Source organism: Ahaetulla prasina, chromosome 10, assembly GCF_028640845.1.
Source record: "Ahaetulla prasina isolate Xishuangbanna chromosome 10, ASM2864084v1, whole genome shotgun sequence".
NCBI lineage: Eukaryota > Metazoa > Chordata > Lepidosauria > Squamata > Colubridae > Ahaetulla > Ahaetulla prasina.
Genome location: NC_080548.1, coordinates 10,320,270 through 10,334,480, shown reverse-complemented (window position 1 = coordinate 10,334,480; position 14,211 = coordinate 10,320,270). Strand labels below are relative to the sequence as shown.

The following is a 14,211-nucleotide window of genomic DNA, read 5'->3' as shown; positions in this document are numbered from 1 at the left end:
ATGAGGTGAACTCCCGTCACTTGCTCCAGCTCCTGCTGACCCAGCAGTTCAAAAGTGGACAACCGCAAGTAGATAGATAGGTACCACTTTGGTGGGCAGTTTCATGGGGACATGAAAAGATCCCCTAACTGGTTTTTCCCTGGGCAATGGTGATGTCACTGGCTAATCCTCTCAACCTGAAAATGCTTTGGTGCTCCTAACATAACTGTAGTGGTAGTAGTAGCTACAAGTTTTGAGGGACGGATTTGGAAAGTTAATCTTGTTGAACTCCTCTGCAGACCAGAAATCCAAGGAGCGCTTTGCAGCTCCAAACACTGGAAGATTGGTCCAGGATGAAACTAAGCCTACCAGAGCTTGGATTAACCAAAAACTTTGTTTTTCCTTCCCCAGATCGTAGCCTCCAACTTAGTGCTTGGGAGAGCAGCATCGTGGACCGGCTGATGACCCCAACTCTCGCCTTCTTGGCCCGCAGCAGAAGCGCTGTTACGCTAGCTGGCAATGGAAAGGAGCAAGGTAAGCAGAATGATCTAAAGGGGCTAAAATATTATCTAGAGGAGGGCCGGATGGGTTCACCAGCGACGGAAATTTGGCAAGCGAGCCACGATGATACCAAAATAATGACGGGTTTTGCAATTGCATCAGGCAAGCACTGCTGTTGCATCCTTATGTTGATTCGTTTGTTTTAGCTTGTGTTCCATGAACTCAGCTGTTATGTTTATGAACCAGGAATTGTGGCTTAGATGTGATGTTTGGCTGATTGAATAAGCCAAAGTTCCCTAACATTTCTGGCTTTGCAGACTGGCGGGGAGGGGGAGGGCATGGTTTGTGCCAGCGGCTTGCAAGCATGCGTGGGCACAGCTCCATTTCCACGAATGGTGTGCATAAATGCCTGTGGCTCACACAAATGGAGTGTGCACGCACATTGTTCTGTTTCCCTCCCCCAATACTCCCAAGAAAGAGTCCGTCAAAGGCCTCCTCTTCTTCTTTATTTACATAGATAAATGTCCTGGCCACGTCTACCCACGGGCCTGCCAAGTTTCTGGAGATAACGAGGAAATTATAGATAAGGCCAGAATTACTCACGAATATATTCTTCCCTCCATTGATACAGTTTGCCCGCGCAAATTCATTGCTTTGTCCAAGACAAAAAACCAGGAAGTCCCGCCTCCTATTTATAGTCTCTGCAGATGTCACTGCATGACCATCATTCCCTGGCCTTATCCCAACGCTGCTTCTGCTGCGCGCGCCGGTCACGTCTGCGCAGTCTTGCATCACTCCAAAACTGTTCCTGGGGCGTTGCCAAATCAGAAGAAGGCTCAAGAGAATCAGGCCTTGCCGGCCCCTCCTCCTCCCTTTGAGTGGGTGCCAGGGAGGGAGAGGGCCCAAAAGAAGCAGGGCTTGCCAGGTCTTCTCCCTCACTTTCTGAATCATCCGAGTCCAGGAGTCCGGGTCCAGGAACCTGGGTCACAACACACATGCTCATCCGCTGCTCACACAAGCGAGCACAAACGTCTTGTATTGCTAAACAACCCGAGAGAAGATTCAGACTTTCTGTTTTCATTCATTGCCAACAGTCCCTGTCTGCCCCCGCTCAGCTTCTGCCAGCCCCGTAAGCCCCTGCAAAAACCAGCGTGGACACCGTTGTGCGGAGCGACGGCGGCCAGCAACCAGCAGCCCTGATGTAACACCCCGGAATAAGCCTCACTCCTCTCCTGTAAGTTGCTATGATTTTTTTTTTTTAACCATCCCAACTCTTCAGATCAGTATTTCTCAAATCTGGCAGCTTTAAAAATTCAAAGCCCAGTAAAGTTGCCAAGTTTGAGAAACGCTGTTTTAGATCCAGGTCTTTATTCCCACCAAAGTTTTCTCTCTCCTGTGAGAAGCAACAGAGACTGGCAGATTTATTATGGTCTTGAGAACTGCAATAGCTCAGCTTCCCCCAACCTGTTGTCTCCTACTCCAGATGTGGGGGGAGGGCTACATGTCATTTTCAACCTGCCTGTTGGGAGGAGAACTGTAATGACCTTGAGGGGGGTCAGCAATTTGAGGAAATTGCAGGAGATTCATCCAGTAGAAAATGAAAATTGTCTTCTTAGTGGTTGTTTTCCAGGATTTGCTTAATTCCTGGGGCTCTCATAGTCTTCTTCCTAAATTAAACCTGAGTCTTGGCCTCTTAGCAGGGGTGGCTTTGCTACCAGTTTGCAAATATGAGCGTGCACACACATGCACACACCATGCTCACGCACGCCTCCTCTATGCATGTGCAGAGCCTTCTGTGCCCGCGCGGAGGGTCAAAAATGGGATGTGATGACATCCGGGTAGGTGGGCAGAGCCTCCTACAGTCGGCGCTACCAGATCGCGCAATCTGGATAGAACCGACTGAATTTCACCGCTGCCTCTTAGGTAGAAAGGGATGCCCGAATTCCAGACCTGAAGTATGGGGGTGGGAGAGAGACAACAATTAGCCAAATACTACATACATCAGAGCTTTATATGTTCAAACATGCTTCTGCTGTTGCCTGGAGAGATGGATGGAAACCAATGTAGCTTTCAGTTGCTAAGCAACTGACTGTACAGACAGGTACAGAAAGGTTGCTCCAACCAGTACACTGGCAATTCTGGGACTTCCATACATCTTAAAGGATTGGGGAATTCTGGGAGTTGAAGTCCCTACATTGCCAAGATTGAGAAGCTCTGTTTTCAACAACCCCCTGCTTTGAAGATGATGTTACTATGAACTGATTTGGCCCAGCACTCTGGAGAATTGCTTCTCTGCCATCAGAGGGGGTTCTGCTTTATGATTCTTTCTTCTCCTATTCTCAGCATCAGAAAAAGAAAGAAAAGAAAGACAAGGATCGGGAAAACGCCCAAGAAAAGAGTGCCTTAGCCCTCCGCAAACGCCACTCTACGCCTTCTGGCCAGGCCCGTCAGTTGCATGTACCCGAAGGCAGGTAAGAAGTCACAAGGATCTTGACGCAATGCAGAATTAATTCAGCACCGACCAAAAGGACTTTGGGAAACCAACTTTGCAGTCATGTCTGATTGTGGAAGATGTATATGAAAGGTCATTTCGAAGAGGACAGAACATTTAGATAAGATTGGAGTTAATTGTAAGGGGGATGGTTTGCTGTGAACACATCCTATTGTTTTCCTTGCATGTATTTATATATTTATTTTAGTTTATACTTTTAATGTAGTCAAATGACTAAATCAGTAAAGATTCTATTCCATTCCATTCCATTCCATGTATCAAAATTCAAAATGGTGGCCATGACTATATGGATGAAGCTACCAGCCAAGAATTTGCCAACCTCTGTTTGCAATAATACTCATTTTTCCTAACCTTATAACTCTCACTCATACGATGATAATTCCATTTTGTACAAGCTATCACAAAAGCCGTCAAAATTACAGTTTCAGTAACTTTTGGACATAATTCAGAAGAGATGCTTTTGTTGCATCCAGGGCTGTGAAAGCAGCCTCAGTCTGGAGCCCTTTAAAGCAGCTGCATCTCTTCCGAGGACTGCAGGACAGTTTTAGATTCATAAGCCTCCATGCTCCGAAGCACTTTTTGCAAATGAAGCTGGGAGCTTTGTGCAGCCAGAATGTGGGATTCAACCCATTCAGCTGGTTGGGAAGGGCTGAAATGGACAATTTAAACAGAACTTCAAAGTTGTTGGTCTTTTTTGCATGTTGTTCCTGCTGGGATGATGTTAGGGCATGAATTCTCCCTGGAAATCGTATCATTGGAAGGTTGTTTTGTCCACTTCTGCTCCAGGAAGGGTCTCCAGATAGGATTGGCTGTTTCCCCCACCTTGTCTCTAAAGCCATCTCCTCTGTGCTTCCCTTTGGCAGCCCAAGCCCTAAACCTAAGCCAGCATTGCCGGCTGTGGCCAAACAGCGCCAAGCCTCACCAAGCCCGGGACCCAGCACTTCACATCGGTCAAGCCTGGCTCGCAGTGCCCAGTCTTCACCCAAGAGGCGAGTTCGCAGGGAGCCTGAAGGCCAACCGAAGGCCCGTGAACGCAAGAACGATCCGAAGGAACATGGGGCAGCTTCTCCAGCCCCGGAAGAGAGCTTGAAGGCAGCAGGGAGCAGTGAAACACCAACAGGTGAGCTATAATTATATAATTACGCCACCTTTGGTATGACCTGAGCATAGCTCATAAAATCATCTGTTACAATGTCCTTCCTGTCAATGACTACTTCAGCTTCAACCACAACAATATACAACAATACACAAAATACAACAATACACAAAATTCCCAAAACTTTAACCTAAGACTGTCTACTGTTGACCTCACCCCATTGTAAAATCTGTAAAATCTGTAAAAATATTTACAGATCCCTCACATCCAGGACATAAACTGTTTCAAGTCCTACCCTCAAAACGACGCTATAGAGCACTGCACACCAGAACAACTAGACACAAGAACAGTTTTTTCCCGAAGGCCATCACTCTGCTAAACAAATAATTCCCTCAACACTGTCAGACTATTTACTAAATCTGCAAAACTGTTAATCTTCTCATCGTTCCCATCACCAATCTCTTTCCATTTATGACTGTATGACTATAACTTGTTGCTGGCAATCCTTATGATTTATATTGATATATTGACCATCAATTGCGTTGTAAATGTTGTACCTTGATGAACGTATCTTTTCTTTTATGTACACTGAGAGCATATGCACCAAGACAAATTCTTTGTGTGTCCAATCACACTTGGCCAATAAAAAATTCTATTCTATTGTATTCTATTGTATTCTATTCTATTCTATTCTATTCTATTCTATTCTATTCTATTCTATTCTATTCTATTTTATTCCTAAGAGGGGCATGCATAAGAGCATCAGCGTGCCTACCGTTCTTGTCCTAATGTTCCCTTTGGTTGTATTCATTTTATGTATTCAATTCATGCTTATACTTATATATATTATTTAATATGTATTTGACAAAATAAATAGATAGATAGATAGATAGATAGATAGATAGATAGATAGATAGATAGATAGATAAATAATTGGTGTTAGTTACCATTGAATTGCAGTCCAAGACTAGTGCGGTCAAATAAAAGAAGGCACATAGGTGGAAATTAAAGAATTAACAATTGAATTTGAAAATTTATACAGGAATCCATTCAGAGTTATGACCAGCCCCTAAAAGGAGATTTACAACCTGAATTCAAAGATCCATGTTGGCCACATGACTGAATGTTGAATGCTCAACAGCAGGACTACATTTACAGTTGTTTGCGATGTCCTGCAGTCATGTGACCATGTTTCACAACGATCTTCCTAAAAAGTGGCACTTCCGCAACCATCTGAAGTTGCATTAAGCAAAGCTGGTTTGCTTAATGACCACACTTAACGACCGTGGTGATTTGCTTAATGACCACCACAGAAATGTCATAAAATTGGGTCAGTCCCATGATGGACTCAAGTTTCTGATTTTCACAGCAATGTGACCATAATGGGCAAGGTCTATAACGGTCGTATGTCAAGGACGACGATCCGCAAAGGGGGCTAGAAAACTATATTGGGACATTACAATCCTAATGCAGGTATGATTCAAAAGGCAGAAAAAGGAAGGAAAAAAGCACGTTATATTCTACCTTTCCTCTGATTGCTCAAGGCAGGGATGGAAGCTTCCAATTTCACATGGAGAAGGAAGCAAAGATAGCAAGGAATGCAAAAGAGACGGTGAATGAAATCTCAAGAGACTCCAAATAAAAGCCCATAGATTTCTCATAAAAGACAGGGAAACTGCCAGGATCTCAAGATACTGTTATTATATCATGTGATAATCAAGTTTTGATAGCCTCGTCCTGTCTGTTTCTCAACCTGGCCTGTCTCGTAGGGACATCATTATAATATCCACTCTGCAAAGTAAGCTGAGATGGGCTGCATGCAGACAGTCTCCTGAACCATCTCAGATAGAATAGAATAGAATAGAATAGAATAGAATAGAATAGAATAGAATAGAATAGAATAGAATAGAATAGAATAGAATAGAATAGAATTTTATTGGCCAAGTGTGATTGGACACACAAAGAATTTGTCTTGGTGCATATGCTCTCAGTGTACATAAAAGAAAAGATACGTTCATCAAGGTACAACATTTACAACACAATTGATGATCAATATATCAATATAAATCATAAGGATTGCCAGCAACAAAGTTACAGTCATACAGTCATAAGTGGAAAGAGATTGGTGATGGGAACTATGAAACGATTAATAGTAGTGCAGATTCAGTAAATAGTCTGACAGTGTTGAGGGAATTATTTGTTTAGCAGAGTGATGGCCTTCGGGAAAAAACTGTTCTTGTGTCAAGTTGTTCTGGTGTGCAGTGCTCTGTAGCGTTGTTTTGAGGGTAGGAGTTGAAACAGTTTATGTCCAGGATGCGAGGGATCTGCAAATATTTTCACGGCCCTCTTCTTGATTCGTGCAGTATACAGGTCCTCAATGGAAGGCAAGTTGGTAGCAATTATTTTTTCTGCAGTTCTAATTATCCTCTGAAGTCTGTGTTTTTCTTGTTGGGTTGCAGAACCGAACCAGACAGTTATAGATGACGCTCGGGTGCCTTTTGTCTAGCTTGGATAGTGTCTATGGCAATTCTCAGTCATCCAGGTCCTGGTTATTCCCAAAGGTGGGACCTTTGGGACTAGCTTGGATAATGCTAACCTTGGTTAATTTTTTTGGGGGGCTCCTCCTGTTAGGTAAAGCATGCCCTCTTGGTTAGTTTAGCAATAACTTAGCCTCAGCTTAAGAGCATTGTGTGAATGCAGCCATGGTGACTATCCAAAACCACTGAACAAGCCGTCTCTGGGCTGCCTTAACCATCCCAGAGCCTCAATACAATCAAGCCAAGCTACATCTTCCCTTCCATTATGGATGTGATGCGTGGGTGGGAATACTGGTGGGCAGGTGGGGAGCCTCCTTCTGGTGGAAGCAGACTAACCCTGTGTTTGGCTTTCTATAGAAATCACTGCCCCCTCTGGGGCTGCCAGCCCGATGCCTCCACCTCCTCCCTCAACGCCAGGCAAACCGATGGCTGGCACCACAGACCGAGAAGAAGCTGCTAGATTGCTGTCTGAGAAACGGCGGCAGGCAAGGGAACAGCGGGAGCGGGAGGAGCAGGAACGGAGGGAGCAAGAGGAGCAAGAGCGGTGAGTTTTCCAGTGGAGCTGAAGCAAGGTTTCTAGCTCTCATGGAGGAGGTTGCTATTTTTTTTTTTCCTGGAGAGTTGGGCACAATGAGCCTTCAAGTCACCAGCCAGAATCTCATCTCATTCTAGGTTGAGTCTCTCATCCCTTAGGGAAGGGATGAGATACTCAACTGAAAATGGGTGAAACGAGATGGTGACGTGGAACATGTGCAGAGTTTTATTTTCTCTTTGCATAACCCTGAGTTAAACTTCTGCAGTGCAAGCATATTACTTCTGGGGCATGCTAAAATGCCCTTAGCTGGTGCTTTCCAGGCTTCATTTTCATGGTTTATCATTCAGCATTGACTCTTGATATCTGGCAGGCGCCAAGCGGAGGAGCGGGCTCAACAAGAAGCCAGAGACCATCTGCAGCAGCAGGTTGAGCTGGCTAGGCTGGAGGAGCAGCTGGCCCACCAGGAGGAGCAGGAAGCCCAGGAACGGGCCCGGGTGGAGCAGGAGGAACAAGAACGGCTGCAGAAGCAGGTGTGTTGCAAGTTGAGGGACTAGTCCTCATGTAACTTTTTCATTGCTGCCATAACTGCGAACGGTCACTAAATGAGGCAATCGCTAATGAAGGACTACCTGTCCTGCTGAGAAGGGTTGATATTTTGCTTAGGCAGAAAGAACACCTTTCCCTTTTACAGAGATGGATCCAGTGGTGAAATTCAAAATTCACTGGTTCTGTGGATGTAGCTTGGTGGGCATAGCTTGGGGGGGTCATGTGAACTGGGGTAGCCAACTTTTTTTTACTTTTTTTAGCATTTTAAAAAGTTTTTAAAAGTTCCTACTATCAGCTGTGACAATCAGCTGTGCCTGTGATTGTTGGAACCTTTTTAAAAAACTTTTTAAAGCATTTTTACTACCAGTTCGAGCAAAATAGGTAGTAAAAAATGCTTTAAAATTTTTTTAAAAAGGTTGTGACAATAAGCTGTGCCACATAATCGTGGGAGCCTTTTTTTTTTTTACTACCGGTTCGGACGAACCGGCCTGAACTGGTAGCATTTCACCCTTGGATGGATCCCTGAATTCCCCAGATGGTCTCGCAAGAGGAGCTGCCTTTTTTTCTCTCATTTTTATGGAGTGGGGGAGGGTGTGTCTGACTCAGAAAGTCCCATTTCTTCTCCTGGTGCTTCTGCAGCAGCTGGAAATGGGGAGGGGGCTTCTCTTGCATGGCAGGTGCTCACCTCTCCTCTCCTTCCTTGCAGAAGGAGGAAGCCGAGGCTCGGGCCCGGGAAGAGGCTGAACGCCAGCGAGTGGAACGAGAAAAACATTTCCAGAGAGAAGAACAAGAACGGCTGGAGAGGAAGAAGGTAAGGGGGTTGCCCCAGCATCCCTGGAGTGCTGCACCAATTAATCATGTGAGATGTGGAAATCTCTAGAAAGCTGTACAGGACCACTTGGGAATTTGCTTCCAAAGCAAACAGGCCAGCTTGTCTTAGCCACTGTGTTGGAGAGCAATCGTCCCAGTCAGGAGGAGGGGTCAAATGGGAAATAGTCTGGAGTCGTTAATGCAAACACAAGACACAAGGTCTGACCCACCCTGGAAGGCAATTAGATTTATCTACTCTTTCCCAGGGGCAAGCGGCCAATCTAAGAAGATTCCTGTGAAATAGGCACAAAGCAGTAAAGTAGCTTATTTGTACTCTACACATGTGGATCTGGTAGTTGAACCACTGGATTTTAAAGAGTTGCAATTGGGAAATCATGACATCTTTGGTTAAATTCAATTTCATTGGCAAGCACAGTTAAAACCCACCCCAAAGGTGGGCATTGTTGTAGGATTCCCATGGTCATGTGATCAAAATTTAAGTGCTTAGCAACCAGCATCTAATTACAATAGTTGCAGTGTTCCAGGGTCTTGTGATCTCCAATTGGCTTCTGACAAGAAAAGTCAATGGAAAAAGCGAGAGTGGCTTAATGATCCCATGTTTCACTTAGCAACTGCACTTAACAACCATGGCAAAAAGGTCATACAGTTGGGTGCGATTCACTTAACCACCATCTTGCTTGGCAGTGGAAATTCGGGTCCCAATTGGGGTCGTCGGGCGAGGATAACTTGTAATGGGATAACATTTGAACAGTGGCATGTAATACTTCTTCAGGTCCCAGTATCTGAAGGTTTGGAAGAGATCTCCACTACATTTTCCCAGTGTGAACCCTTCCAGTCTGAAAACTGTACAGGATGATCTAACATCCTTATCCCGTAACAAAACATGCAAATAATTCCCAAATAATCTGACTGTTTTATAAATCAGACTTCCCTCTCCTGTTGGGGCTGGTGAGGCAGAAAATGTCTGCATTTGAATAGGGCTGGTTTGTCGTTGTTTTTTTGACATTGTTTTGTTTTCCTTCTTTGCAGCGTCTGGAAGAGATCATGAAACGGACACGAAAAGCCGAGGGAGCTGATGCAAGGGTGATTGATTTTCCTGGTCTGAAGACCGTGAGCTGCTCTTTCTGGCCTTAGATAGGGTGATGCCTCCAGAAGAAGTAGCAAATGGCAGCCCTTCTTCTGAATGAACGGGAGCACAATTCAGCCTGCCACAACTCTTAAACATTTATGGTGCAGCTGCCCCACAGAGGTTTTGGATCTGCCACTTGGTATCTGTCTTTTGCTGTGCCCCTCTTATGATAGGGTAGCCTTGGGTTTCTGGAACCCCGTATCTCGGGGGCCTTTGGAGATGCTCACAAACAGTGGACATTTTTTATTCCAATCTGGGTCGGTCATTGGGACCAGAGGATTACTCTTCTGAGATTTATATAGTCCAAAGCAGGGGTGGGCTGCTAGAGATGTGCAGGGATTCAGGAGAACCTCTAGCTAAGATTCTGTGCTGTTCGGAGAACCCCCAAATCCCACTCCTGGTTGGCCCCACCCACCCCACTCCTCACAGGAGTCCCCACGTGGCCCATTTTGGATGCAGGTAAGTGCAGAGCGTGCATGGAGCAGAGGTGGGTTTCAGCAGGTTCTGACTAGTTCTGGAGAACCCGTAGCGGAAATTTTGAGTAGTTCGGAGAACCAGTAGTAAAAATTCTGACTGGCTCTACCCCATCTATTCTCTGCCTCCCAAGTCCCAGCTGATCAGGAGGAAATGGGGATTTTGCAGTATCCTTCCCTTGGAGTGGGGTGGGAATGGAGATCTTACAGTACCCTTCCCCTGCTATGCCAAACCACCCCCACAGAACCAGTAGTAAAAAAATTTGAAACCCACCACTGCCATGGAGGCTTGGGGAGTGCGAAAACAGGCCTACCGGAAGTTTGGGAAGGCCAGAAATGGGCCTGTTTCTGTCTTCCGGAGGGCCTCCAGAGCCCGGGGAGGCCATTTTTGCTCTCCTGGAGGCTCGAGGAAAGCCTCCAGAGCCTTGGGAGGGCAAAAATGCCCTCCGACTGTGGTGCAGGGGGCCAACCAGGCCACGCCCACCATCGCCACGCCCACCCGGCAACCGGGCAGAGAACCACTTGCTAAAATTTTTGAAGCCCACCCCTAGTCCAAAGCCCATATTCCAGGAGAGAGAAGTTCCCTGAGGATGAGCTCCAGCACGAGTCCAAAAACTCAGAAGACACAATCTCTAGTCACGGTGACCGATTCCAATTGGATCTTGTACCATTATCGTGGGACCTGCATATTTGCCTTCCTTCCTTCCACAAGAAGATAGCGAGCATGGAGGCTTCTTCTGCCAGCCTCCTGGTTGAAGACCTGCTTCCTTCTCACTTAATATATCTCCCACTCCTTTTTTTTTGCAGAAGAAAGAAGACAAGAAAATGGTGAATGGCAAGGAAGAGAAGCAAGAGGATGGAATGGGTCCAGGTGAGAATCCCGTTCTGCATCCTTCAATATGCTCATTATGATTAAAGGTTGTCCTTAGCTTAGAACCGTTCGTTTAGCAACCGTCTGAAGTTGCAACAACATTGAAAAAAGTGGTTGACAAGCGGTCCTCCCACTTTTGGCAATCGCAACGCTTTTGAACAAGCGTTCAGAATTAGGCGCTTGGCAACCAACACATATTTACAATGATTGCAGCAGCCTATAGTCATGAGGTCACCATTTGTGACCTTCTCAGCCGGCTTCCGACAAGCAAAGTCCAACGAGGAAGCCAGATTCGCTTAATGCCTACCTGATTTGTTTAACAACATCAATGTTTCACAACAACTATGGCAAAAAAAAAAGCAAACAAACCCAGGTGTGACTCAGTTAACCACTGCTAAGCAATGGAAATGTTGGTCCTAATTGTAGTTGTATGTTGAAGACTACCTGCAATCTCGTGAGTTTCTCTCATTGTTAAATGAAGTCTGCTCATAGACTCACCTTGGATGAATACAGATTCATTTTGGGTCCCATTGAGAAATCCAGATTTCTTCTCTGGGGGGAGGGGGGGAGGTGCTAGGATTCAGTGGCCTTTAGGGCAATGGCCCCCAACCTTTCGGACATCAGGGACCCGTTCCATGGAGAGAGGTTTTTTTCCATGGACCAGAGAGGGTGTGGTTTCGTATGCTGCCTGCGTCCAGTGGTTGGGGCTTTGCTTCTTTGCACGGACCGGTTTCTGGCATGCCACGGACCGGTTTGGGACCCCTGCTCTAGGGTGCTTGATAAGAAGATTTTCTTCCATTTTCAGATGGCAAGAAATACCCTGGAAGTCTCCCCAAGGAAGAAGAGTTGCCCGAGATGCAACCCTCAAGCCCAGCCAGTCGCAAAGGGCTGAGTCCAGAGGGCCTGCAGCACAGGTATATAAAATTGCTGGAAAAGCAGATCAGAACATTTACAGGAATGTCATGGCAGACCCTTTCCCAGAATCCCCTTCTTTGTTGGTATTGAAAGATAAACGTCTCCCTCAAGTGGAGCTTCACATTTCATTGGCCAGGTCAGGAGTGTCAAACTCTTATTTCGTTGAGGGCAGTGGTGGGTTTCAAATTTTTTAAGAACCGGTTCTGTGGGCATGGCTTATTTTGGGGCGTGGCTTGGTGGTCATGACTGGGTGGGTGTGGCTAGCTGGTCATGTGACCAGGTGAGCTAGCTATGTGCATAGGAACTATTCAGAGGGATTAACCCTGTAAAGTGGAAAAAAAACAAAAGGAAATTTCTTCTAACAGCTGGTTGTCCGAACTGCTTAACTACTTAACAACTGGTTCTACTGAACTGGTGCCAACCAGTAGAATCCCACCACTGGTTGAGGGCCGCTTCAGGGTTGTGTTCAACCTAGGAGGCTGGGATGGGCATGGCCACCCTCAACATCATTCCTGTCGGGGGCACCGGTTGTGGCCCGAGCGCTCTGTCAGTGAAAACAGGCTCCCGAGCTCGTTTTCGGCTGCCACGTCCTCCTGCAACCTTCTGCCAGTGAAAAACAGAGCTCGGAAACCCGTTTTTGCTGGCAGAAGCACCGTGGGCCAGTCCTTCACTGTTTCAAGGGCCGCCCCATGGGCCCGGATCTGGCCCCCAGGCCTTGAGTTTGACACCCCTGGTCTAGGTGGTTTTCTTGTCAACAGTAAGGAAGGGGCTATTAAAGTTTTCCCTTCTGGAATGCCATGGATTTTTTTTTCTTCCTCCATCCACTTATTAATCAGATCCAACCAGCTGAGGGTTTTTTCCCCCAAGATCAGCCAAATCAGGGGTCTCCAACCTTGGTCCCTTTAAGACTTGTGGACTTCAATTCCCAGAGTTCCTCAGCCAGCTTTGCTGGCTGAGGACTCTGGGAGTTAATCCACAAATCTTAAAGGACCAAGTGAGACAATCAAATATCTAGATGAGTGTTTTTCAACCTTGGCAACTTGAAGATGTGAGGACTTCAACTCCCAGAATTCCCCATCCAGCTTGCTGGCAATTCTGGGAATTGAAGTCCACACATCCTCAAGTTGCCGAGATTGAGAATCATGGCTTGAAGTGCCTGTGAGCAGACATGTGATGCAGCTGCTTAAAAAACAGATGCGTTATTTGTGTCTTGAACCAAAACATACGGAGGCCGGATCAAGGTTCACATTTGGCTCCATTCCAAGGGTAGTGCAGCGTCTTCACATTCTTGGAATACTCTGGGATCAGAGTGGGATAAAACTTAAGCGGTCCCTTCAACAAGAGATTTATTGTCGGAAACTTTGTCCTGCTGATTTTTATCAGGGCCATATTATTTCCTCCTCCAATTCCTTTTTCTGTTTCTTCTGCCTTTGTTTTTCAATCTTACCTCTTAATCCTGGGAAACAGCAAACGGCTCATTTGGATAATTCAGGGAAAAGCAACTTTCTCAGGTGCTGAGCACCCAATCAAGCAAACAAAATGCTCCAAAACACTAAAGGCTTTTAGTGCTCTCACTCCAAGGTCTTACGAAAATACCCAAACCTTTGCAAGATCTCAGGTGGCTGAAATCAGGGTTACAGCCGACCTCTGATGCACTCAGGGGCCAAATTACCAACTCTTCCTGGAATACAGGAACTTGAGTTGTCTTCACTTCCTTTTGGTGTCTTTTTAAAATTCCCATTGGAGGTGGTTAAAAACTTTTTTTATTTTTTATAAACATAATTAAAAAAATTATGTTTTTTTAACATTGTGAACAAATTATTGGTCAGGTACATCTTTAAACATATCAAATTTCACCCAAATTTATAGTCTAATACAATATATTCCCTTCCTTCTTAAATTTAATTATTTATTTGCGCAAATCTAATTAAAAAGTAGTCCAAATTCAACACGTTCTGAAAATTATTTAAATCAAGTTTAGTCCTCGTGCTTACTTCCCCAAAACATCAATAATAAATCTTCTGCTTACATTTAAATTCCATCAGTCACAACTTTGCATCTACATTATTAATCAAAGGTCAGACCACCTAGAATTTCTTCCTTGAAAACTACCCAGAGATCACATAGACAGTTTCTTTCTTCCCTTTTCATCATCCTCTGCCTTTAAATCAAATAACATATATTCAAAGTTCCCATCTAATCCTTTATAATACCAAACAAAAAAATTAATATTTAAGAGGGGTACACTAATTATAAAAATATTCCAAATTCAACACATTCTAAAAG

The 14,211-nt window shown here is 45.2% G+C and overlaps 1 protein-coding gene across 6 annotated transcripts in view; it reads left to right on the top strand.

Annotated features, from left to right (window-relative positions):
• Positions 1-14,211, top strand: part of MAP7D1 (MAP7 domain containing 1) — an 85,019-nt gene that overhangs the window by 63,035 nt on the left and 7,773 nt on the right. For all 6 annotated transcript variants that reach the window (XM_058195419.1, XM_058195415.1, XM_058195418.1 and 3 more), the window contains 10 exons: positions 391-513; positions 1,575-1,714; positions 2,824-2,951; positions 3,856-4,112; positions 6,983-7,169; positions 7,531-7,690; positions 8,413-8,517; positions 9,567-9,620; positions 10,947-11,010; positions 11,816-11,924. In XM_058195419.1, coding sequence (XP_058051402.1) covers positions 391-513; positions 1,575-1,714; positions 2,824-2,951; positions 3,856-4,112; positions 6,983-7,169; positions 7,531-7,690; positions 8,413-8,517; positions 9,567-9,620; positions 10,947-11,010; positions 11,816-11,924 — 1,327 coding nt within the window. The remainder of the gene's footprint in view (positions 1-390; positions 514-1,574; positions 1,715-2,823; positions 2,952-3,855; positions 4,113-6,982; positions 7,170-7,530; positions 7,691-8,412; positions 8,518-9,566; positions 9,621-10,946; positions 11,011-11,815; positions 11,925-14,211) is intronic.